The sequence below is a fragment of the Callithrix jacchus genome, chromosome 3, assembly GCF_049354715.1.
Source record: "Callithrix jacchus isolate 240 chromosome 3, calJac240_pri, whole genome shotgun sequence".
In the NCBI taxonomy this organism is placed as follows: Eukaryota; Metazoa; Chordata; class Mammalia; order Primates; family Cebidae; genus Callithrix; species Callithrix jacchus.
The window spans coordinates 145,713,245-145,739,814 of record NC_133504.1 but is presented as its reverse complement, the minus strand read 5'-3'; the positions used below and the strand labels follow the sequence as shown (position 1 = coordinate 145,739,814).

Genomic DNA, 26,570 nt, shown 5'->3' with positions numbered 1-26,570 from the left:
CAGCTTCCCAAAGTGCTAGGATTACAGGTGTAAGCCACCATGACTGGCCTCTTTTTTTTTTAATTTTTAAAAATTTTCATGCTACAAAACCATTCAGGACATAGGCATGGGCAAAGACTTCATGACTAAAATGCCAAAAGCAATGGCAACAAAAGCCAAAATTGACAAATGGGATCTAATTAAACTAAAGAGCTTCTGCATAGCAAAAGAAACTATCATCAAAGTGAATAGGCAACCTACAGAAAGGAGAAAATGTTTGCAATCTATCTGACAAAGAGTTAATATCCATAATGTACAAAGAACTTAAACAAATCTACAAGAAAAAGACAACCCCATCAAAAAGTAGGCGAAGGATATCAACAGACATTTCTCAAAAGAAGACATGTATGCAGCCAGCAAACATGAAAAGGTGCTCATCATTACTGGTCACCAGAGAAATGCAAATCAAAACCACAATGAGATACCATCTCATGCCAGTTAGAATGACAATCATTAAAAAGACAGGAAACAACAGATGCTGGAGAGGATGTGGAGAAATAGGAACGCTTATACACTGTTGGTGGGAGTGTAAACTCGTTCAGTTATTGTGGAAGACAGTGTGAAGATTCCTCAAGGATCTAGAACTAGAAATACCATTTGATTCATAAATGCCATTACTGGATATATACCCAAAGGATTATAAATCATTCTACTCTAAAGATACATGCACGTGAATGTTTATTATGGCACTGTTCACAATAGCAAAGACTTGGAATCAACCCAAATGCCCATCAATGATAGACAGGATAAAGAAAATGTGGCACATATACACCATGGAATACTATGCAGCCATAAAAAAAGAATGTGTTCATGTCCTTTTCAGAGACATGGATGAAGCTGGAAACAATCATTCTCAGCAAACTAACACAAGAACAGAAAAACAAACACTGCATATTCTCACTCATAAGTGGGAGCTGAATAATGAGAACACATGGACACAGGGAGGGGAACATCATATACCATGGCCTGTTGGGGGCTGGGGGGGCTATGGGAAGGATAGCATCAGGAGAAATACCTAATGTAGATGATGGATTGATGGATGCAGCAAACCACCATGGCACGTGTAAACCTATGTAACAAACCTGCACTTCTGCATATGTACCCCAGAACTTAAAATATTTTAAAAACTTCAAAAAAATAAAAACAATAAAAAATTGCCATGCTAATCTTCTCTGTATTATTCCAATTTTAGCATATATTCCACCAAAGTGAGCACTTTGGAACTGTTTTATAAGGAAGGTGGGTTCAGTCATCTGAGGTTGTTTTACTGGAGATTAGAATCTTGGGAAGAGCTAAACGGCTCCAATAGAGACATGAGGCTGAGTGAAGGTGGGAAAAGACAGAAGAGCTCCTGTGATGCGGATGAGGAGAGTGACTGGAGAGAGAACAGAAATAGCTAATGGAGAAATCTAATAGAGTGATGTAGATGTGTCATGTGTCCTGAAGTCATCTCCTTCTCTCCTCCAATAAAGTCTACATTATTCACCAAAGCTTTTGAAATTGAATTTGTTTTAGGAGAGATGTACTGAGTTAGATCTCCAGGTGGGCTTTATTAGTAGCAAGACCAACCAAGGAGTTTCTCTCATTCAGTTGTATTTACCGCCTGGTTCTCAGAAAAGCACTTGTCTTAATCCTCAATGCATATTACCTACTGCCACCTGGTGGAGGCATATGCTAATTGCAAGATAAGTGCCCAAGCGGGATGGAGGTGGGGGGAGATCCTCAAACTAAAAATCTAAATTTATAAAAAAAAAATTAGACTCAAAGAGACAGAAAATTAATAAGGATATCCAGGGCTTGAACTCAGATCTGGAACAAGTAAACTTAATACATATTTGTAGAGCTCTCCACTTTAAATACACAAAATATACATTCTTGTCAATACCACATCACACCTATTCAGAGGTTTAAATGAAATATTGATCGGCCATTATTAATACCCATTTTTAGAATAAAGCCACATTCCCGTTCTCTCTCCCTCTTTTTCTTCCTCTTTCTTCCTCCCCTTCACTACTTTTTTCTTTCCTTCTTTCCTTTCAAAAAATAATTTTAAAAAAAGACTAGTCTCAGTTCTACTGCTCTCTACCTGTAAAGTCTTCTGTCAATCTTCTCATCTGCAAAATGAGGGGCTAAAAAAGTGATTGCTAAGATTTCCTCCATCTTCCAAATCTATAACTGTAACAAAAATAGATATCAAGCAGAACTCGAGTGAATATGCCAAAGAGTTCTTCCAAACTACAGCATTATCCTAGCTCATATCTTCAGCTATTTCCAAAGCATACGAAAACATGAGCCAAAGTGTAGTAATTCATCTATATAGTTAAGTCCAATGTACCACTCACTGCAAATTTAATGTCATTTTTTAAACTAAATTTTACAGTAGAATACATAGTAAAACAAGTGCCAGATGAGTGTTTGGTTTCAGTCTGTCACTGCTAAAACAGAAAAAGTGGCTATACAAAACAGAACAAAAATAAGTTTAAGAAAAAGAAGTTTCTGAATCAACCATGATAAGGATCAAAGTACTCTTTATTATTAATGCTGTCAAATGTGTTACTTTCTTTTCCTTTTACAGACCAAAAACAGTATCTATACTTACAAGCTGCCAAAATGTCCCTGATATTCATAGGTTAACCATAGGCCATATTTTGGGGAAGACTTACTCATATATTTCTAAATTAGTTATTTTGTTTTCAGTCACGTAGTTGCTTGGGATTAAGCCTTCATTCCTGTAACAAAAGAAAAAGCAAAAATCAAAATGCTTGGCATGTTTGTGGCATTATCACGGCCACAATCCTTTTGAAACTGTAAGGATCTAAGGGGAATCAAATTCATTTTACTGATTAAATCGCTATAAAGAGAAAAAAAGTTTTTTTCATTTCTAACTCAACAAAAACCTCTGTACAAGAAATGTATTAAGATCCCAACTTGCAGTGTGAATACTTAAAGGGTTTTTATGAGCCCACAACCATTTTAAAGAGAAAAGAGGGCACTTAAATGATCATCTGATGTCATAGTGACTAGGTTAAAAACACAGCAATTATAAAGATCCTGGCTTCATTCTTTTCAATCGCTGAATTACTATTCCATAGTAGAGGTATTCTAGTTTAACCACTTCCCTAGTAGGATCAATGCCATAAAGAAATCCTTGAACATGCCTTCCTGTACAGAAGTAACAATATTTCTCAAAGATAGACAGCAAGGAGGGGAATTGCTAAGTCACGGGATATGTGCATCTTTCAGGACATGCAATAAACTTCCATCAAAGTAGGATACACCAACTTACACACCTATCAGCACGGTAGAGGTTTCACTTTCCCTATACCTTAACCAACATTTGAAATTACAAAAAGATCTCCAAGACATATTATTGAGAAATAAAAGTAAGTTGCAGAATCATGCATAAAGTATGATAAGATTTAGGTAAATTAATTCTACAAACAATATCATATATTTTGATATGTGAATGTAAGCACACTGAAAATACACTAAATGCATAATAATATTTACTTTTGGGGAAACACTTGGGTTTGAAGGTAGTGGCAAAGCAGAATTTTGACATTAATGTTTGCATATTATATATTTTTAAAGACTCTATTCACTTACTAACTGTGAAATCAAAAATTCAACTTTTAAGTCTGAGGCATGCCAATAGTCCACCTGCAGGTGTGGCTAATTACACAATCCTGAACCTACTAATGCCTCTTTTCCATTGAAAAGTCTCCATCACATATTGAGAACCGTTAAGAGGGCACATCATTGAGAAAATGTAGTTGAAGAAAGAGGTATGTAATTTACATGCTTATAATACTTGGATACTTATAATCTCTAAATCTCGGCAAATATCAGATATCAATGCCAGCCTTCTCTCTCAGGAAGCCCAGATATTCCTTGGAATTCCTCTCAACTCAGGACTCTAGTCAGGCATTAACCATCTGTTGCAACTGACACAATGAAACCTATCTGCATCCCAGGGTCTTTTTTCTTTCTAATCTCATTCAGCAGCAACTGCAATGTTTGCTTCCAAAACTAGTTATTGTAAAAACATAAAAGTGAATAAGATACTATTTCTGTTCTTACCTTAGAGCTTAACAGAAAAAAAAACCCAACAAATTCCCAAATAAAAGTACAAATCAGAATAAGAAACTACATTGTCAGAATTATTATTTCCATTGTACAAATGAAAAAACAAAAATTCAGAGAGGGTAAGTGACTTGCCCAGGGACACACAATAGTAAGTGACAGCATCAGGATGTGAAGCCGGGTGGATGTGGTTCTGAGACTTTGCCTGAAATCACTGTTCTTTCATTCTCTCACATACCTTCCAGGAGAGGGGACAGGTTCCATTTCATGCAGAGGGAAGAGTTATAAGCCTGAGTCACTAAATAGTCTTCTTTGTGTTGGAGGAACTGGATACTGACTAAGTCATGTAAGTGTCTTACCCCAAACGGTCTCTTGCCTTCCACCAGTGAGGATTGTATTTCTCCAGTATCAGGTATTCTTCTGATCTCCTTAGGGCTAAATTACAAGGTTCTCTGGGCAGAAAATCATAAAGTGCCTTGACTTGGATCTTCTCTTCAGCAACCTCAGAGGGTGGGAGAGGAGGCAGTGGCTTTCGTTTCGACAGTTGCACACGGCCCCTGTTGGACTGTGAAAACCAAGAAGTGAGTTGTTTTACTATCATTTTAATAATCTGTACTAAAAAACATAGGGATAAAGCATCTTGCCTTCTGCCCCACTCTTCTTATCCAGCTATATCAAGGCAGAAGCCAGGATGGGATAAATGTGGGAAGGACTAACTATAAAACTCCTCTTGGATCCAGCAACACACTCACCATTTTTACATTTTTGAGATCACAAGTTCTCTTGCCAGCATTGTACTGGATTTTCTTGGTATCAAAATTCTCAAAAGATGATGTACTCTTCTTCAACAGTCTCACCTTGTTTTAAGAATTTTTTCTGTCTTGGAAGAAGAAAACTGGCCTTTTTCTTTTCATGTGGTGGCAGCTTGTGCTTAGGTTTACCATACTTCCTAAGAATGCTGTTTTCACTGAAGTGAAAATTAATCTCAGCCTCAAAAATGACAGGAGCCAAAATATGTTTTCCCCCCACTCATTTCCCATTAGCAAGTTCTGGCTTTTAAATATAAGTAGCCAATTTTAACTGCCTTTTTTTTCCCCCTTTGACTTTCTTCTAGAACATTCCTTCACAAATTATTGAGCACTTATTTTGGGCCAAGCCTGATCCTAGATTCTGGGCAACAACAGCACCTCATGAATGAAGATTCTAAGAAGACAACCTTCTCCATTCCCCTCTTGCCTGCCAAAATGATACTCACTCGCTTCTCATTTGACAGTTGGCTGAGCCACGGCCTGCGACGCTGGGTGTATTTTTCTGGAAGCTCTTCATCTGTGCTCAAGCTTATCTGTGTTCTCACTTGTCTGACATTGAAAAGCAATCATGTTACAAATAATTATTTGTACAATCCACTAGATTTTCACAGAATGAGTAGAAAAATCCAGGTCTCTTTCCCACTGCTTTTTCATTTAGAATGCTTCCTATTTCCATCTCCCTGGGCAAATCACTAGTTTTAAGAACTTAAGTTTTCTTACGCAGAAACTAGAGATGCTAAGAGTGTCAAGTTGTTATAAAATAAAATTGCGAAAACATGTCACGTTCCCAGTAGAGTCTGGTGCATCTTTGGGGCATAAATTATAATCACGGTAATGAAAACTTACTCTGTATCTGGCTCGGTGTTTGTCCTTTTATATCATTACCTCATTTGATGGTGTCTTTTTGTTATAAATAGACATGGTATAGTGATTAGGAACATGAGTTTGAATCCCAGCTCCACCATTTCATAGAGTGGCTTTGGGTAAGCAATGTAACCTCTCTAAGCCTCAATTTCCTCATCTGTAAAATGGGGATTGTAAAAAAAAATACGTGTTTTGAGAACTAAATGAGTTAACAAAAATAAATCTTTTAGCGTAGTATCTGATATACAGAACACTCCTATTAAATGTTAGCTTTTTCTGTTAACATGCTGTCTTGGATTTAATTCTTACAGAGTCATTCATTGCCATCAAAGTATAAGATACACTGATAGTTTTGGGGAGATAGATAACTAAGATAGGATTCTTGCCCTTACAGGGCAAAAATTACCTATTGGAGCACAGACCTACAAACAACATACACGAAATAAAAATTAAGTGGAGAACCATGCCGCACACTGTGGGAACACAATAGAATGAACCACTAACTCTAAAGCATCAGGAAAGGATCCCAGGTGACCTGACATTTGACCTAGACCTTTAAACAAATAGGCATTCAACAGGGAGAAAATGGGAGAAGCGTTCCCAGGTAGAGAGAACAGCAGGTGCAAAGAGACATGGTGACTCCATAGGTAATAAAGAAACTGAATTGAATAATTTTCATAAAACTGCCCTCGGAAGTAGACTTACCGCTTCTGCACTGAACAGCAACAGCAGCAACAGAAAACCGACTGGATGGTGTTATCTGAAAAGCAGATCATTCCCAGTTGTTAGAAAGCCATGAGTATGTGATATTGAGGGTGTCTCTAAGAGGAGGGAGATAAGAATTGTTATAAAGCATATGAAAGTCTCTATCACGCCTTCCTTCACTAGTGGAAGACAAATAACTGTCACTAAAGCAAAAAATAAGTTCCTGGCACGTTGGCCAGTGTGGTTTCCCTTCTCAGGCTCTTCTCCTCTGGTCTGGTTTTTGCATTTCCTCAGTCTGTGAGTGATAAATGACCAGCGTATTCTCTTTTACCTTTGTCAGGACTAATGTTGGCTAATAAATGTACAAGAAAATAGGATTCCAAAAGCAGTGCTCCCCTAGGAAATCTGTTGGCAGGGATTTTGAATTAGGTCTGTCAATTTTTTTAATTAAATTGTTTAACACATAGGCTTTTTCTTTTTAATTCCATCAACATTTCAGTGGAATTTTATTTATTCTTTTTTTATTTATTGTAATTTAAAAATGGTTCTAAACCTTAGCTGCATGTTAGAATTATCTGAGGAGCTTTAAAAATATTCTGGAGCATAGATCATACCCTGCATACCTCAGACCAATAAAATTAGACTATCTGGGGAGGAATCTAGGTATTGTTTTTTGTTTTTTTTCTTAACTTTAAGTTCTGGGATACATGTGCAGAATGTGCAAGTTTGTTACATAGATATATATGTGCCATGGTGGTTTGTGCACCCATCAACCCGTCCATGTAGGTTTTAAGCCCCACGTGTGTTAGGTATTTGTCCTAATGCTTCCCCTTCCCTTTCCCCCAATCCCCTGACAGGCCCCAGAGTGTGACATTCCCATCCCTGTGTCCATGTGTTCTCATTGTTCAACTCCCACTTATGAGTGAGAACAGGTGGTGTTTGGTTTTCTGTTCCTCTGTTAGTTTGCTGAGAATGATGGCTTCCATTTTCATCCATGTCCCAGCAAAGGACATGAACTCATTTGTTTTATGGCTGCATAGTATTACATGAAACACAGGCTCTTAATATGAATTAAGTTTAAAGATAACAACATTTGAAGAAAGAACTAGCTAGTAAGTCTGGGTTATGCCTACACTTGCATTGTCAAGCTTCATCTTTATTTAAGTGAGATGATTTTCCTTTTTAAAGTCCATGAATAGGCCGAGGGTAGTGGCTCACGCCTATAATCTCAGTACCTTGGGATGCTGAGACAGGCAGATCGCTTGAGCCCAGGAGTTTGAGATCAGCCTGGGCAACATAGCAGAACCCCAACTCTACCTCAAAAAAAACCTTTTTTTAAAATTAGCCAGGCATGGTGGGGCATGCCTGTAGTTTCCAATACTCAGGAGGCTGAGGTGGGAGGATCCCTTGAACCTGGGAGATGGAGGCTTCAGTGAGTTGAGACTCTGTCTTCAAAAAAATAGAGTGAATTAAATTTAAAATAAAATAAAGACCAGAAATAAATTTTGAATTTCAAAAGGATATTTTATTTTCATAGAACCTGCACCTCCTATTGACATCTGAAACTCAAGTATTCAGGTGGCAGCAGAGTACCTTAGAGGTGCGCATTCACTTTGAAGGGAGACAGACCCTGGGGTTAGCCCTAGCCCTGCTGACTACATCTGGATAAGTCCCTTTACTTCTCTAAATCTTAGTTTTCCCAACTGTAAGAATGAGGTAAATAGTATGTACTCCCTTTGAGAAGCCCTATAAGGCAGAGATTAATGTCTAACTTTGTGACTTTGAGTATACTGTTAAATGTTCTGTGCTTCAGTTTCCTTGTCTGTAAAATGGGAATAATAGGATGCCTAAGAAAGGCAACGGTGAGGACTAATTGATTCATGTAAAACACCAGGGACAACCCCAGGTCTACATTAAGAGGGTAATCAGGAAGACTGGCTGTACTAGGATTGTGGTGAAGAATCAATTAGATAACATCTTTTAAAGTCCCTGGAACAAGGAGGGAAATATTATCAGTCAGGATCCCAACAAGAATCAGAAGCACACTCAAATGGGCATATGCTGAGAAGGATTTCTTTATAAAAGGAAATATTATAGAGATGTAGGCACAGTGAAGCAAAACTACAAGGATATGGCAGGAATCCAGAGCTGAGCCACCACCACACCTAACAAAGTGAGGAGGGAAGGGAAGGTTATCAGAATCCAGGAAGAGAGGGTGTCTGTGGCACAGGTCACCTGGAAAAGAGCACTTATCACCCATCCAAGGACACAGATGGCCCAAGGAGACTTCATAGCCAGAAAATCAGGAGGAAATATATCCTTACTCCACTCTCCTTCCCCACTCCTTGCTGGGCTCTCCATTGGCCTAACCCAGCAAGAAGCCAGATAGTTGTATGTAAACCACACAGGAGCCAAGAACATACTGGTGAAATGCAGAGAGTGGACCAGTAGGGAGAGGAGCAGACACGACACATCCAGCCCAGTACACCCCTCAGCATCCATTTATTCTTTCTTTTAGACATAGTCTCACTGCATTGGCCAGGCTGGAGTGCAGTGGTGCTATGTTGGCTCACTGCAACCTCCTCTGCCTCCGAGGTTCAAGTGATTCTCCTGCCTCAGGCCTCCTGAGTAGCTGGGATTACAGGCATGTGCCACCTTGCCCAGCTAATTTTTTGTAGTTTTTAGTAGAGAAGGCATTTCTCCATGTTGCCCAGGCTGGTCTCCAACTCCTGACCTCAAGTGATCCACCCACCAAAGTGCTGGGATTACAGGCATGAATCACCACACCTGACCCATCTTAATGTGGGAATCAGATATGCCCTCTTCCATCATCCATTCCATGTTCCTCTTTGCCACTGCCAACACCTTGGCTGAAGAAGGTGCCCAAATATTCATTCCTGTAGGATTTGGGTCTTTGTTTAGTCTTGTCTTTATGGGGTTGCTACAGTTTTCCATTGACCAGGACTATTAAGAATATTAAGAAATGAAGCTAATGCATTCCCTCATTTTTAAACGAAGCCCTCTTTGTCTTAATTTTGATGCACCCACCCAATTATCCCCTGTTAATCAGGATAAACCCCAGCTACACTGACCCCCTTCAGGGCCGATAAATTCAATAGGGAATCCCACAGTGGCCAGAGGGCAGTTCAACTTTCAATATTTCCTAATACAAGGATTCTTCTCTTGGCAATGGGATCTCCAAAACAAAAACCAAGGTCATAGGGAAAGTAAACAACAATACCCAGTTGATTATTAGACAAAATGGTGAGAGAGGCTGCTCCAGTCTCCATTGCTTCATTTCCAGACTCATGTGTCCTGGCTATGGAAAAACAAAAGCATATCTGCTGACAGTTTAAGACACTGATTGCATCCTACAGGACCCTACCTGAACTTTGCAAGACGTTGTCTTCCAGATGTGATAGTAATTGGGCCTTTAAAAGGTCATTCTTCTATATCAAGTCAGCTGCTTTGGAGTTATGGGACACATGGTAAGGTATTCAGGAGACCGTTGAACAAGCACCAGTGAGACTAAGAAAAAGCTAACTCCCTCCACGACATGGGTCATCTTGTCAATCTCTGGTTACATCTTCCTATTCTGTCCCTGTTCTAAGAAATTCAACCACATTCCTTTCCCCAAGATCTTTTTGTCACCAATCTCCCAATTTTGTTCCTTCCTAGTTCCCATCGGCAGGCCAATTTGTTTTTACCATTGCCCATGAATCAAGGTAGATCAATGCCTCAAACTATCTTTTTCCCTAATGAAATGAATAAACGTATGTGTTTCCTGAAGTTCCGGGAAAACTTTATTTCAACACTGTCTATCAGGCTACCTCTGAATTGTAGTACAATGGCTATTTCCTGTTGGAGCACATTTAGGATGCAGATCTTCCTGTAAATTAAGCCAGAGATTTTTCTCCCATTAGCTGTTGGAGAACTACCCAGGAGGCCACTGGTGTGAGTTGAAGTAGAAGCAGAAAGAGCAGGTACAATGTGAGTAGATGTTGCATGCTTATGAAGCTTTCTGGAAGCTTTTGGATCTGCTAGGGCCCACTTTCACATATGACACTTCTAGATTAGGACAGAAAACTAGCACACATGCCCAATTTCATAGTTCATTGAATCAGATAGCACTCAGCTCATGATAGGCAGCTTGGATCACACAAATATTTGATGATCCGTGATTAAGCATTTAGTCTTTACCAGTAGCAAGTCAGGAGCTACTTTTGAAATGGAAAATAGTGATCAGCACAGAGTTAAGGCATTACTCCTTATTCCTAGGGGGTTGTGCTGCCATTTTCTTATTGGGACTTTCCTGAAACTCCATAAAGCCAGCATCTTGCCCTCTCTTTGCCCTTTATCCCAAGCACTACCAATGACAATTTGAGTAATTGATAACTGAGTTATTTCTCCCAGCAAAGGGAATCTCTGGACCTCTAAATATATGACCAAATAAATCCCAGACCCAACTCTGAATCTGCTTCATAGAGCCACTTCTGATAGCAATTACTGTATTAGTCAGGGTTACAAGAGAAAACATGACATACTTAGACTAACTTTGAAAGAGTTATTTTAAAGGAACTAATTATAAAGGAGTGAATGGGGATAAGGAAACGACAAAAGTTACACAGGAACCCAGGTCCAGCAGTAGTGGAACTATCACCACCCCTAGGTTCAAAATGACCAGAATGGGGAGAGAGAGTAGCGGTAGAGCAGAGATCACTTTGAGGGGATCAGTGATCTGCTCTTTAGGAACACAACAACCTCACTACAACTTCACTCCAGGGTTCCCCATAGGTGTACTCCAAGCAGAACCCAGAAGGCTTAGGAGGATGTTGAACTAACCCTTACAGACTTTGTTTCCAAGATAGAGTTTAGGATGGAGAGGAATGAACACTAAAATGTGGGGAACACTGAGCCATCTTAGAGGCTGGCTGCAAACTTTATTTTCTACACATCATCAGTACATATTATCAGTTCCTTTCCTATCAAAGACGTTGATCTTCCAAACCTACATTCATGCACCAGTGACTAGCCTTTCTCTAATTTGGACATCACCATTACTTAGCTGTTGAGCCACAGAAACAGGGATGGTCCAACAGGAAAACTCTCTTCTCTACCCTGGACATACAGTTCAAGTCCAAGCCCAACCAAAGACTCACCTTTGCACCCACTGCTCTTTCATCCCTCCCTTGATTTAACAACTTTCTCTCTTCCCTTTCCTGCACCCAGAAATTACTCATTTTCCATGGTCCACCCAAAGACTTACTTCTGTAGACAAATAAAATAAATTACTAATTCCCAACAATCTGCACTATATCATGTTCTTTGGTGTTTGGATTTCAGCTGCTTCTGACTGTCCATTTTCATCTTCTGTGCCTGCTAGTGTCTGCATGAGCAAACTGCCAAAATATCGCTCTTGGAAGAGAGGATACATTAGCACTTGAGGACTCTGTTGACATTAGCAGGACTGGGTCTCATTTACATTCTAACCGGTTTATTCCAGTGTTGCTTTAGAGCCCCAAATAGATCTGTATCTATCCAGGCCAGAGGATGCAAAACTGAATGTAGGTTATATAAGTGAATGAAGTAGGTCAGAATAGAGTGTAGACTGTGGCAAATGTTGTGTCCAAGCCCACTTGGAGGTATTCAATTCAAAATTTAAAAAATACTCCCTCCTTCTCCTATATCACCATTTTCCCTCTCTACTGGATCATCAGCAAATATCTACATATATATATACATATATGCAGTTACTTCAGCCATTAAAAAGAAAACAAAAATTCTCAAGATCTTATTTCCTCCATTGCTCTGCTCCCTATTTATTGTAAAATCTAGAAATAAGTCTCTTTTTTGTTTGTTTGAGACTGACTGCTCTGTCATCAGACTGGAGTGCAGTGGCGCCATCTTGGCTCCAGTTCCCAGGTTCAAGCAATTCTCCTGTCTCAGCCTCCCAAGTAGTTAGGACTACAGGCAAGTGCCACCATGCCTGGCTAATTTTTATATTTTTAGTAGAGATGGGGTCTCACTATGTTAGCCAGCCTGGTCTTGACCTCCTGACCTCGTGATCCACCTGCCTCAGACTCCCAAAGTGCTGGGATTACAGGCATGAGCCACCAGCCTCCTTGTCAGTCTCTTTTGCTGCTTTGTTCTCTACCTCCCTGACCTCTTAATAATGCTAGATTTCCCCCAAAGCTTTTGATCTCTTCTTTTCTTTGTCTTATTCACTCTTTTGATTATCCCATTGCCTCCTGAGGTTTAAAAATCATCTATCAACTGATGATATCCAAATGTACACATCTAGCCCAGTTCTAATTAACTCCAGACTCACCTACCCAAACACATTCTCAAATTTTCCACTTGGATGTCCGGTAAATACCTCAAGTAAACAGAAGATGAAATCTGAACTCTTTTTCTTCCTCCCTCCCCAAATGGACTCTATCGCCCTTCCTCATCTTGTCAAAAGTAATTCTATCCAGTTGCTCAGGTCAATAATGAATAATCAGGTCAATAATCAATAATCCTTGACTCCTCTCTCTCTCACACCCAGGCCAATTTATCAAGAAAGCATGCTGACTGTGCCTTTAAAAAATACAGTCTTCCCCAGTAGTCCATGAGAGACTGGGTCCAGATCCCCCCACAGATATCAAAAATCCATAGATGCTTTAGATCCTTACATAAAATGATATTTGCATATCACTTCCTCCCATATACTTTAATTCTCTCTGGATTACTTACAATACCTAGCACAATGTAAATGCTATGTAAATCACTGTTATACTATATTGTTTAGAGAATAATGACAAGAAAAATGTCTGTACATGTTCCCTACAGACACAACCATCCTTCTTTTTTTCTTCCAAATGTTTTTGATCCACAGTTGATTGAACCCAGGAATACGGAACCCATAGATACAGAAGGCTATTTATTCAAGAGTTTCCATTTGGGATGATGAAAAAGTTTTGGAGACAGAGAATGGTTATGGTTCACGGCAATGTGAATGTACTTAATGCCACTGAACTATATACTCAAATATGGTTAAAATGGTAAATTTTTAATATATATATTTCACCACAATTTAAAACACACAAATTGTTCTCCTCACCTCATTCATCACCACCATGGGTAAGCCATCGTCACCTCACCTGGCTCACACCAATAGCCTCCTAACTTCTTCCTGCTTCTCCTCCTCCCACTATGCTTTATTCTCAGCACAGCAGCCAGAGTAATTAATTTAAATCCTAATTTAAATTAATTGTGGGGTTCTCGGATCATGTTACTCCTTGTCTGAGAACCCCACAGTAGCTCTCCACTTCACTCAGGGTTATAGCTAAATGTCCCACAAGAGCCTAAAAAATGTTCCACGATCTGGCCTCCTGTTGCCTGTCATCTCCTCTGAAATAAGCTGCTGCTTATCTCACTCAGCCACACCCCAATGCTGCCGCTGGAGCCATCCGGCCTGCTCCTACCAGAGGTTCTTGGCTTTTGTTGTTTTACAGAGCACTCATCCCTCCAGTCTTAACTCCCTCCATTCTCTCCAAGTCTTTGCTCAGAGCTCACCTTCTAAGTGAACAGCTACTGATCCATTATTACAGCCACCTGCACTCTCTAACTTAGAGGTTCCTCACTCTGCCTCACTGTTCTCTTTCTTTTTTGGTGCATTTCTCACCTTCTAACATGCTATGCAACTTATTCATCTTTTTTTCTTTACTGTTTGTCTCCCGCACCTTTGTCTATTTTGCTCAAAATTATTATATCCCAAGAGGCTAGAACACTTTTTGACACAAAGAATACTCAATAAACATTTGTTCAGTGAATGAATGAATGATGTTTGAAAGAGCACCAAATTATAAGCTTGTTCAGAGGATGTACCTGTCTTGATTCATTCCTAATGGGAATTTGCAAACGGTATTTGGAACAGAACAAGCAGGTTCAATTTGAAGTGGTGAACAGTATGACCAGAGAGGAAGAACTTGGTCATGAAAGTCCTTGAAATAAGGGAAGATAAGATCTTGGGTGTCTATATAGCAGGGAGGCTGAATAGATCCTGAAGATAGAGAACAACTTGGCCACAAGCCAAGCAGAGCAAACGGTTCTCAGCCTAGAAGCCGCTGGAAAATGGTCCAGCAAGGTGAGCTCTAACCATATAGCCTCATGTTTTAGTATAAACTAAAATTATGTAATATCAAAGCCAAAAAGTGTATCTAATGGCCACTTTATTCTCGAGTCATCACTAGCATATTATACTATTCTCTACTTTTTTCTGTGTGCTTGAAATATTTCAAAACTCAAATTTATAAAGAAAAGGAAAAACCCAGAAAATCAAGCAGGCCTGTGATTTGATAGTTAGGTACCCATTCTATGACTGACAACTTTCTACATGCACATCATTTTTAGTGATAGATGCAAAAGGATTTTTATTTCCCCAATTTGGCCTCTGTCTTACCTTTTCCCCAACCATCATTATCATCTTCCTCATTATCCTCAGTAAGAAAATCATTCTATCGCTTCCCCTTTCTAATCTTCCCATGTCTGTGAATGAGTCCACCATAGAAAACTTAGATTCTTCCTGAGCCCCACCCTTTCCATTCAATCTGCCATCAATCTGTTCACAGGGCTTCGCTTTTTCCTTCTTACACACCCTGCCAATAACCAAGGCTAAGCCCTCATCAACTCACACCTATAATTCTGCATTAATGCACTTAGTCCTCACAATGACCCTGTGAAGCAGATGCCACTTTACACATGAGGAATCTGAATCACAAGGAAGTTACTCCTTACCAACAGTAAACTGGCTAGTCAGCAGGAAGCCATAATTTGAAGCTGAATTTAGAGTCTCTGCTCCCAGCTGTCTCCCTTGATTCACCCTATCTACCCATCTCCCTAAAAGCCTGCCTCACCCAACTGCTCTTCATCCTCAGCACTATATGTTCCCCCACTTTCAAGGTCTTCCATAAATGACCCCACCCTGACTCTTTTTTTTTTTTTTTTTTTTTTTTTGAGATGGAGTTTCACTCTTGTTACCCAGGCTGGAGTGCAATGGCGCGATCTCGGCTCACCGCAACCTCCACCTCCTGGGTTCAGGCAATTCTCCTGCCTCAGCCTCCTGAGTAGCTGGGATTACAGGCACATGCCACCGTGCCCAGCTAATTTTTTGTATTTTTAGTAGAGACAGGGTAATCCCAGAATTTAGTAGGGACAGGGTAATCCCCAAAATACAAATTTTTGTATTTTTAGTAGAGACGCCTGTAATCCCAGCACTTAGGGAGGCCAAGGCGGGTGGATCACGAGGTCAAGAGATCAAGACCCCACCCTGACTCTTTAGCATTCACCAATTCCTGCTGCACCAGCTGCTTCCACTTGCTCTGTTCTCACAGACCCGTTTTTCTGCCTCCAGCCTGGAAAGGAAGACTTCCATTGCGATCCACTCCCATCTACTCTCCTTTCAGTTCCTAAAGCACCTATGGTCAGCCCTGCCCTGTGGCTCCTAATTAGGTAGCACGTGAGGTCATTTAAGTTTCTCTGTGTAGGCTTCATCTCTCACAGGGCTTCTCAATCTCACCACTGTCAATGTTTGAGACGGTATCATTCTTTATTGTGGAGAGCTGTCTTGTGCACCATTGAACATTTAGGGCAGCTCTGGCCTTTACGCACTAGATGCCAGCAGCAACATAGCCCCCTCCCTTCTGACACCCACACCACCACCCCTTTCCAGTTGTGGAAACCTAAGTGTTTCCAGGCTTCCAGGCATTGCCAAATGTTCCCTAGGGGCAGAATCAACCCCAGTGGAGACACTGGACCAGACCTTAAGCTTCTCAATCTCAGGGACTGCATCTTATCCTTTTTTTCTTTTTTTGTCTTCTCCCTAGCTTCCAGCATCAGTGTCTAGCACATAACAATAACTCAATAAATAGTTGTTAAATATGACCCCACCAATATCAACACCTTTACATTACATCTGAGCTCTTTTTTCTCCACTAATTCATCCTGCCACCCAGTATTTCACAGCATGATGCTGGCCACAGAGAAAAATGAGTTGACCATGACCTTTTGACTGGGTGGAATGACAAAGTTGAAGACGGAGCTTCCGGAGCTTTGGCCAGCATTTGTGGTGGCTCATATACGCCTAGCCTTTAATTCCAGATACATATTTTTAAAAAAATGCTCATCCAAAATAAAGCACCAAACCATGAGATGCCAAATAAAATTCTCTGGCATTCAAATGTGGTGTTTTGTTTTTTTTCATCAGAAGAACATACGGGTTGAGCAGGCTTTTGTATCAGGCAAACGTGCAGTCAAATCACTGCTCCATTTTCCTGGAGCAACAATGTGATTTTGGGCAACCAAATCTGGCAAATGTATGTAATAAAACCTGTCTTCTAAGAAAGGGTTTCCCCACTTCTATTCAGCCCTTTCCATATGCCAGGTCTCACAGATACTAAGATCTCACTGTACTACGCCATGCTGTCTTACTATACTAACATTGTGATCACCCTCTTACACATAAAGAAACAGGGGAACAGAGAGCTTTAGCCATTTATCCAACCAGGTAAAAAGCAGCTGAGCCAGAAGTCAAGCCCAGAGTCCATGAGCATCACAATTAAGACTATCCTTGTGGATGAGAAGATTAAATAAGATCACAGAGGAGAACATCGCTAGAACATAGCAGCTACTCAGTTACTTTCCCACCATGTCTTCTGCCCACTTCCCTAGAACTCATTCAGCAAGTATTTATTGGGCACTGACAAAATACATTTCCAGTAACCAAATAGGAGCAGGTGTGGTTTTCCCTCTGAAGACAAAATGGAGGAAAAAGCCGAGTAAACCGAAGTGAATCTTCAGCTCCAGCTCCTCTCTTCTGAGCCATCTCTACCCCTGACTCAAAGGCAGATGTTCTCCCCATTTGGGACTCCAGGAGGCTCTCTCTCCTTGCAATCAAAGCAGCTCTCAGTAGAGGCTCTCACACTTCTTCTCAGTGAAGTACAAACGACTGACGAAATGTTAAGTAGTAAACATGCTGTATGCAGCGCTCCGCATTACAAACGTCAGAGTTACAAACATGTATATGGCTCTGTACTGCAGTGCAATCTCAATCTCAGGGATGGAACTGCAGTGCAGAGGCATGTACATGTTTGTAAACATGACATCTGTAATAGGGTGGACACAGAGAGAGGTTTATTTTAAGGAACTGGCTCAGGCAGTTGTGGAAACGGGCAAGTCCAAAATCTATCAGAGTAGGCCAGCAAGCTGGAGAGTGAGAGAAGAGTTTGAGCCCAAAGGCAATCTGCTGGCAGAATTCCTCCTTGCTCAGGGGAGACCTGACTTTTATTGATCAAGGCCTTCAACTGTGGATGAGCCCCACCCACATGATGGAGGGTGACCCACTTTACGCCAAGTCCACCAATTTAAATGTTAATCTCATCCAAAAATTACCTTCACAGAAACATCCAGAATAATGTTTGACCAAGTATCTGGGCACCGTGGCCCAGCCATGTTGATCCATAAAATTAACCATCACGACACATTAAATTTAAATAGTTTGACCCTTGAACAACATGGCATAAACATTTTCATGAAGGTTTTCTTCTGCCTGTATCACCCCTGAGACAGTAGGACCAACCCCTCTTCATCCTCCATCTCAGACTATTCAACGAGATGACCAGAATGAAGGCATTTGTGATGAGCCACTTTCACTTCATGAATAGTAAATCTACTTTCTCTTCCTATGATGCTCTTAAAGCATTTCTTTTCTCTAGGTTACTTTATTGTAAGAATACACTGTATGATGCACATAACATACAAAATATGTGTTGATCAACATTTATGTTATTAAGACTTCTGGCCAACAACAAGCTATGAGTAGTTAAATTTTGGGTAACCACCTTGTTCAAGTGTCAAAAACTTTATGTGTGTGATTGTTTTTCATGTTTTGTTTGTTTGAGATGGAGTCTTGCTCTGTCACCCAGGCTGGAGTGCAGTGGCATGATCTTGGCTCACTGCAACCTCCGCCTCCCAGGTTCAAGTGATTCTCCTTGCCTTAGCCTCCCAAATAGCTGGGACTACAGGCACGCTCCACCACACCTGGCTAAATTTTTTTGTGTTTTTAGTAGAGATGGGATTTCACCACAGTGGCCAAGCTGGTCTCGAACTCCCAACCTCAAGTAATCCACCCACCTCAGCCTCCCAAACTGCTGGGATTATAGGCATGAGCCACCATTCCTGGCTGAGTTAAGAACTTTGAAAGAGAAATTGCTGGTATCAGTCAGCAGGCAGGAGTATCTGGGGCTAGAGAAAGGCCTCCCCCAGCTCACTGACCTCACAATACATGGCCACACCAATAATATTTACCCTGGTTGCCTTCACTCTCTTCTGCAGCCTGGAATTTAGGAGAAAGATTTTAAAAAATTCTTATGTTTACTGATTCAGTACCAAAGACAATTGCCTTTAAAGAAAGGTACAGACTTACCCAACCACTGCTTTAATTATGACCTAATTTTATTTAATTTCCCCCCCCCAAAGACCAAGAGCAGCAGTGAGCAGAAAGGCAAACCACTGACACGTTTGTGATTACACCCTCTGCCCAGCAGAGATGCTGCCCGATAAATAGTTATTGCAAGAAGAAAAATCACACAATGAAAGCCAAACAGCTCCCCGGTGTTGTCTTGCTTGGCATGACTTTCCAAGACAGCAGGCATCTTTATTTACAAGTTTTTTAAATAGAAATGTTGGGCCAAAATTTCATAACACTTCATTTATAGAAGTGTTGGGCCAAAATTCATTCCGATGCAGGTATCAAGGAGTATTCGATTCATGGTCATTTTCAATTTACAGCAGCCCAGGTGTTCCGGGTAAGTTAATAGAGCACGCACTTCCACAGGCATTCTGTGATTGCAGAAGCCATTCTTTGAATTGTTTTGTCGATTGACCTGCAGAGAGAAAGCTCTTAAGCTTTTAGCAAATTCCCAACTTAGGCAGCAAGTCATGCATATCTAGGGTCTTTGCCAGAGTGACAAAAATGCCCCAGAGATAGGCAGTGACTATTTGCCTGACGGAAGGAAATGTGGAAAGAATATATTTAGGCTTGAAGATTATCACTAAAGAAGCGGAGTTTCCTCTCCCAGGCTTACATTTGCACTATTCTTTACATCTACTTCTTATTCTTCAGCAAATATCCCTAATGATCAGCCTCAGGCCAGCAAATCAGAGAAAGGGTATTGCATCGGCCATAATCTGTGACCTTTAGAAACCGGAACCTCTGTCATGGAGTAGGCGGTTGGACCTCCCATCTTTGATATTTGTGGTTTTTTTCCTGAGAAGGATTCGCCCCGCTCTGTTTTCTGGGACACCCTTCCTGGGTGGTGGCAGCTGGGCTGACTGGGAACGGGTTTCCACCAGGGGGCACTGGAAGAAAGCGAAAGTGAGAAGCACCCCTTCTCAGAACGGCTCCTAAGGTCATCTCGGAAGAGGACGAAGGAACAGACGTGAAGAGCTGTGGCCAGGGCTGAGTGGGAAGCAAAGCCACTGTCGTTTCCTCGTGTCTAATGTTTTGAAGTTTACGTCATCCCCTCCAGTTTATCCCCGGCATTTCCGATGTCAGGGTTTCGTTTTGAATCAGTGCTTTGAGTGAAATGCATTCCTACTAAATTTGGTCACCATAATAACTGGCACATGGCTAGTGATTTTCATTTAAAAACACAGCTTGAAACTAGCTCAGTTTCGAGAGCTGCCTTAACCCAAAGACCGGGCTGTGTCGCCCAACCCACGCGCTCCAGGTTACGGTTTTTGAATGAGGAATGTCTGATGCCGGCTGCTTTTGCAGTTGATGGGCTGTGGTGAGCAAGGAAGCCTTGAAAACTTGCGAGTTTGGAAAAACGGCTCTGGATGACCAGAGCTGATTCTCTAAGTTTGCTGCAAAATATGCCTTTTTTTTAACCCCAGAAATTTACAGAAAGGCCAGACTTCCTCATTATTCTGCCATAAATGCCCACCACTACATCCATTTCTTAAGGGCTTTTTGAAGATAGGCATGTTTTAGCCACGTTAACCCATATTATCTGGGGAGCAGGACACGTAACTAGCTTGGCTATAGCATGGATTTCTACCTCTGAACAGGAGTAACGAAAAGGCTTCCACGTGGGAGAGTCAGACTTCTTGATTTGGAGTTAGATGCCAAACCAAGCAGAGGGGGAGAAGGTAAAGTTGGGACATTGAATGTTTCACATAAATGTTTATTCAATTTAGAAAGTTATCCTTTATTCAGAGTTTATGCCCTTTATACATTTGGGGTATGACGTGATCCTTTATACATCTGGGGTGTGTCTGTGTGTGTTCCCACGTGTGTTTTTTTCCTTTTGATACTAGAATGTCCATTCTTCTAAGAAGCGATGATCCCCAGAGATGTTAGTTTTTCTAAATGTATGGACAAAAGAAGTGAGCAATTTGTGTTAGACCCCAGACTGTTCTATTGTTTTGTTTTTTGACATTATACTGCTGGTGAAACCTTAAAGGAGGGAGGAGAACTACTTTACGGGGATCATTGGTAACTAAGAGAAAACTAACAGGACACCAAACTGATCAATTTGAGTGGAAGGTAAGAATGGCGCTTGAGCTGTCTATGGCCTGCTGTGTGTGTGGGGTGGGGGGCGGGGGGAGATACTAGAAGCTTGGAGGCTGGAGGGTGTACTGGGCACCAGGTTAAATAATGTTCCTGGAAGTAAAAGGTGCTGCAAGGAAAGGCAGAGTCTCCCTGATGATGACCGCTCATCTGTTTCCCAGCTCCCGCAGGACAACCCCCCAGGCACAGAGAGCTGCCACCCAAACCCTTGTTTGGTCTCTGCGGCAATTTTTCTGTCTTTCTCAGAAGGGGCTGATGTGAGTTGGACTTTACAGGCAACTTGCCTGCAATCTCTCCCCTCCTCCACGTCTCAAAACTGTGTTTCCTAGAACACTGTTTTCTGTGAGCTCAAAGTTCATAACAAGCTCGCAGACATCACACCTAAGACATCGAGCCAGCTTGTGATGGACAGAAGCACTTGGCCACAAGACCCACAGGTGTGGCTGGCCCTGGGCAGGAAGCCGTGCTGCTCACTGACCCTCGGTGGGAAGGGGGTGTGGGTGCTGATGGGCTGGGGGGCTCCACAGAGGAGCAACAGGGGGATCGGCAGTAGTTACAAAAGGCGGCTGTGGTTATTACCACACACTTGAGGCAGTGATGGAGTGAAAAACTGAAATGATTTAAAGACAAAAGAAAAGACACAGCTAGTGCCCATTTTAATCTTGAGCCTATTTTTCAGAAAGGGCATCAAACTCCAGCCCCAGGGAAAAGGGTGAAAGCGGCCAAGTCCTTTTTAGATCTTCAGCTCCTCCTGCTTTTGCCACAGACTTAGTTATCTATTGTTGGAAACAAATTATTCTGAGACCTGATGACTTACAACCTTTTTCTCACATTTTCTGTGGCCCAGGAGTTCCGGAATGGTTTAGCTGGGTGCCTATGGATCCAGGTCTCTCTCATGGAGTTGCAGTCAAGCTGGGCCCGACAAGAGCTGGAGAATCTGCTTCTAAGCGGATTCCAAGCAGGTCACAGTGCCTTGGTTCCTTGTGATAGGGATTCTCCGTGGGCTGCCCGAGAGTGGTCCCAACAAGGCAGCTGACGATGCAGGAGGCAGAAAGCCCGAGATCACAGGAATGGGAGCCGCAGTCTCTGTAACCTGGCCTCAGAGGTGACCTTCCATCACTTTTACCATATTCTAATCACAAGAAGTGGGGTACTAGGTCCAATTCATACTCAAGGAGAAGGATTGCATAAGGGTGTGAATATCTGGAGGCAGATATCATCAGGCCATCTTAGAGGCTGCTCACCACAGCTACCCTCCTTATCTTCATATTCATAATAGTAATAGTGGAAGGAGTTGATCTAACAAAGTTGGTGTGAGAATCAGATACAAAAAAGGAATAAGCTAGAACTGCTAAAAGAGAGGTCCAAGAAAGGCAGTGTGACCAAAACGTCTTTACTTTACCCTCAGATCCAGTTATGGAGATGAGCCCAGAAACCTGTCTTTTAACAGCACCCGAGGCACACCAAGACTTAAAACCACCCTTTCTATTCTGTAAGCTGGGAATAAAGAAAGACAGAGCAATTAGGCAAACGGGAGCTAAGAGGTAAACTTTTTAAGCTCCCAGATGCTCTCCGTTGCCTTGTCCTTTAAATAACTCTCCTGTTCTCAGGGCAACTGTGAGTTGATGGAAACACTGGCAATACCAAGTACATTTCACAAACTGAACCTCATTGGAGCAGTACCCTGAGACCCCACTCAGAATCTCCCATCAGTATGATCAATGTCCCATGCTCCACAATTACTTCCTTCTACCCTATAGCAGCCTTTGAAGCCAGACTTCTATGACAACACTTAAAACAACAAACGATTTTGGCAAATGACCCTAACAAACACATTTAATTTTTTTTAGAAACAGGGTCTCACTTTGTCTCCCAGGCTGGAGTGGAGTGGTACAGTTACAGCTTACTGCAAACTCAAACTCCTCAACTTAAGCAATCTTCGCGTCTGGACTTTTTTTTTCTTTGCTGATCGGTAATACATCTTGAGGCATCACTTAGCTTTCTCCTTGTCAACAGTAAACACGCATTGTTTTACCCAGCAGAAAATGTAGCCACATCCAGCTGCAATTTACAGCAGAAGAAAACAGGTGATTCTTACCATCAAATCAAATTAACCTTAGATGGAAAGGACAGTGAGATTTCATCAAATCCATGCCAGAGAGAATAATCCTCAAAATACCCCACCAATAGGTAGTCCTTTATTTCATCCCTGGGCAATCAAATCCTTGTCTCCACCCTCACAATGATTTATTTTATATATAACCAAATCCTTCCTACTGTAATTTACAGCATTTTCTTTAGTTCTGACCTTGAGGGAAATAAGAGCAGATGCTCACACAGCTTTTAATATTTGAAGATTCTTAAGTCACTGCTGAGCTTGTCCTGCTGTTGGGGTGGAAGAGGACACAGGTTGCTGCTTTTTCACTTTCTCTGCTTTGCTCTGCTTGGCCTATATTTCTGTTAACAGGAGTCTTGTTTTTATCTGAGTGAATTAAAGACTATGAGTTATTTTCAGTTCAGCACAACTGGAATACCCTGGTCTTTTTTTTTTTTTTTTTTTTTACAAAACCTACCAACAAATGTTGGCATCCATGAGGGGATTTGGCTTAAACAGATGACATTTAAAAATTACAATCAATTTTTCCTTAATGCCACCTAAAAGTCAGAAATGTAAAAACTTGACTTTGTTGGCTGGCCTTTGATTGCTTTAATCTGATATGACTGAGCTTTGTTGAAGCTTGGTTCCATCGTCATTTAGAATTAAAATCAAAGACAGTATTTTCCTTCCTTCTCTGCACAATAAGGCCCTCTGAGTCTTAGAGGTAAATGAATAAGTATTTCCAAAACTGAACATGGGACCAAATAATCTTCCAAAGCAACTCCCAAAATAAACTTCTGAAAGCACCTCTTATGTTTATTGTTTCTTAATATTTTGTTGCAAGGTGAGCAAAAAGGTAGTTGCCTAGGCGAAAGGCCAGGAGACCAGGTTCTAGTTCTGGATTTTGTCCAGCCTTTTTGGATCACAGTTTACAGCTTAATATGTGTGTGTGTGTGTGTGTGTGTGCGTGTGTATATATACATACATACATACATATATATACATGTATATATATACACGCACACACACACACACACACACACACACACATATATAAAAGTTTAGATATATATAAAAATAAGCTCTCTTCCTTTGAGAGAGCTTCCACGCCAGAGAGAATAATCCTCAAAATACCACACCAATAGGTAGTCCTTTATTTAATCTTTTGGGCAGTCAAATCCTTATATCCTTGTGTGTGTGTGTGTGTGTGTGTATGTGTGTGTGTGTGTGTGATGTATAAATATATCTATACACACACACACACACACACACACACACATATATATAAGGCAAAAGGAAGAGAGCTTAAATCCCTAGTCTGGCAAATCTCATGCTTGGCTGGGTGTGGTGGCTCATGCCTGTAATCCCAGGATTTTGGGAGGCCAAGGCAAATCATTTGAGGTCAGGAGTTTGAGATCAGCCTGGCCAACATGGTGAAACCCCATCTCTACTAAAAAACAAAAATTAGCCAGGCATGGTGCGTATAGTCCCAGCTACTCGGGAGGCTGAGGCAGGAAAACTGCTTAAACCCAGGAGGTGGAAGTTGCAGTGAGCCAAGATCGTGCCTGCACTCCGGCCTGGGTGACAGAGCAAGACGCTGTCTTAAAAAAAAAAAAGTATCATGCTTCTGAGTCTGACAACCATGTGAGTTTTGGGCAAGATTTAAAATTTCAAAGGCACAATTTTCTCACTGGCTAGATAAGAATAACAATTTTCACCTCACTAATTTGTCATGAAGATTTCAGATAATGAATATAAAGGATCATGGCATATAGTAGGTGCTCAATGAATACCTTTATAAAGAAACACACATATTACAATTATGTTATGATGGCTGCCTTCTAATTCAGAAGACTATTCTAATTCTTTCTCTTTTTTTCTAATTTCTTTGGATTTATAAACATCTCCACAGCTCTTTCAAACCAAGGGTCTTCACAAATAACAGTGTCTAGGGAATCTTTATTCTTCTAAAATAAGTACTTATTTTTAACAGTGGTCTTATATTCTATAAAAAATATTTAAAAAACATCTTCATGTGTAATATTATATATGAGGGAAAGAGACATTTAAGCCAGTGTTCACCCTTGACCATGTTCATACTCTTAACTACGTGGAGACTCATGACTTTGATTTTTATTTTGGCCTTTACTCAGGCTCTGACTGCAGATAAGAATCAGTTTTGCCTAAATTTCAATTGCTTGGGAAAGATCCTTGATGATGGATGTCTACACAGAATTGTGAATAAATGCTCCTGTGAACATAAGGTTAAGTCTATATGTTTATGTGATAAAGCAGATAATTTCAGAGTATAAGCACAGCTGTGTTTTAACTTGTTAAATATAGTTTTATTTATATAGATTAAACGTATTATTAAATATAGATATTTATTTATTTATATGTGTGTGTGTGTGTATTTACATAAAGTTGCCAACTGATCCACCATTGCTAGAGCAAACCCAGAACTAGAACTTGGCCTCCAGGCCCTCAGCCCAGAGTTCACGAAAGTCTCATTCTAAAAACAAGTACATCACACCGACTGCTTTCTACGCACATCTGTAGATTTCTGGACACTCTTTTTGTTTTGTTTTTTTCATTTATATTCTCAATGCTGAATCTTTATTAGAATTACATCACCACCACGGTTCGTAAGCTCTGTCACAACATCTGAGGAAATTATCTTTAAATGTTCCCAAGCTCTATACCTTAGCAAAATACAAAAAACAGAAAAAGTCCTCTGCTATTCAAGAATAATAGGCCCAGAACAAATCCCGAAAATAAATGACAAAGCCCATCTTACTTACAAGAGGAAAGGATCATGGCAGCCCCTTCTGCGGGGAGCACACAGAGCACACAAGTCTTCAGTTCTTCTGCGGTGCTCCACTCACAAAAACACATCTTTCAACTGAAATCATAGTTCACCAAAGATGTTTCTCACGGGCAGAGTTAACCCCTCCTATTTTCCTGTTCTGAAAACCTCAGAAGCGTATAAATGACAACCAATGGCCTATATAAGAAAGCTCAGTAATCTACATCCCAATCTCTGAGGGTGTCTGCTATTAGTCTCATCCCCAAAGGTGTGGGTGACTCGCAAACATCATTTTCAAGAAATCACAAAATTTTGGTAAAAGGCACCTTTAAAATCATCAAGTCAAATTGCCCTCTCTGGACTGGAAAGGAAATGGAGGCACAGATACACTAAGGGACTTACCCAAGGCCACACAGGGAGTGGCAGAAACAATTAAATTCTAGGCTCTGGAATATTGAGTTGAGAATGTTCCATCCTCCCACTCAGCAGACACTTTATGTAGGGGAAGTCAATCTAGTAATAACCCTAAAAGGTGACTGGGGCATGGCTGAGAAA

At 40.9% G+C, this 26,570-nt stretch overlaps 1 protein-coding gene across 2 annotated transcripts in view; it reads right to left on the bottom strand.

Annotated features, from left to right (window-relative positions):
• The window catches only part of TXK (TXK tyrosine kinase), a 78,188-nt gene extending 52,075 nt beyond the window's left edge, over window positions 1-26,113 (bottom strand). For both annotated transcript variants that reach the window (XR_008480234.2, XM_035293743.3), the window contains exons 1-5: window positions 26,011-26,113; window positions 6,501-6,555; window positions 5,378-5,480; window positions 4,482-4,687; window positions 2,703-2,768 (exon numbers count right to left, since the gene is read on the bottom strand). Coding sequence is in view for 1 of the 2 variants with exons in the window: in XM_035293743.3 (XP_035149634.2) it covers window positions 2,703-2,768; window positions 4,482-4,687; window positions 5,378-5,480; window positions 6,501-6,555; window positions 26,011-26,104 (524 nt within the window). In the remaining variant the exon portion in view is untranslated. The remainder of the gene's footprint in view (window positions 1-2,702; window positions 2,769-4,481; window positions 4,688-5,377; window positions 5,481-6,500; window positions 6,556-26,010) is intronic.
• Between the last annotated feature and the right edge of the window lie 457 nt (window positions 26,114-26,570).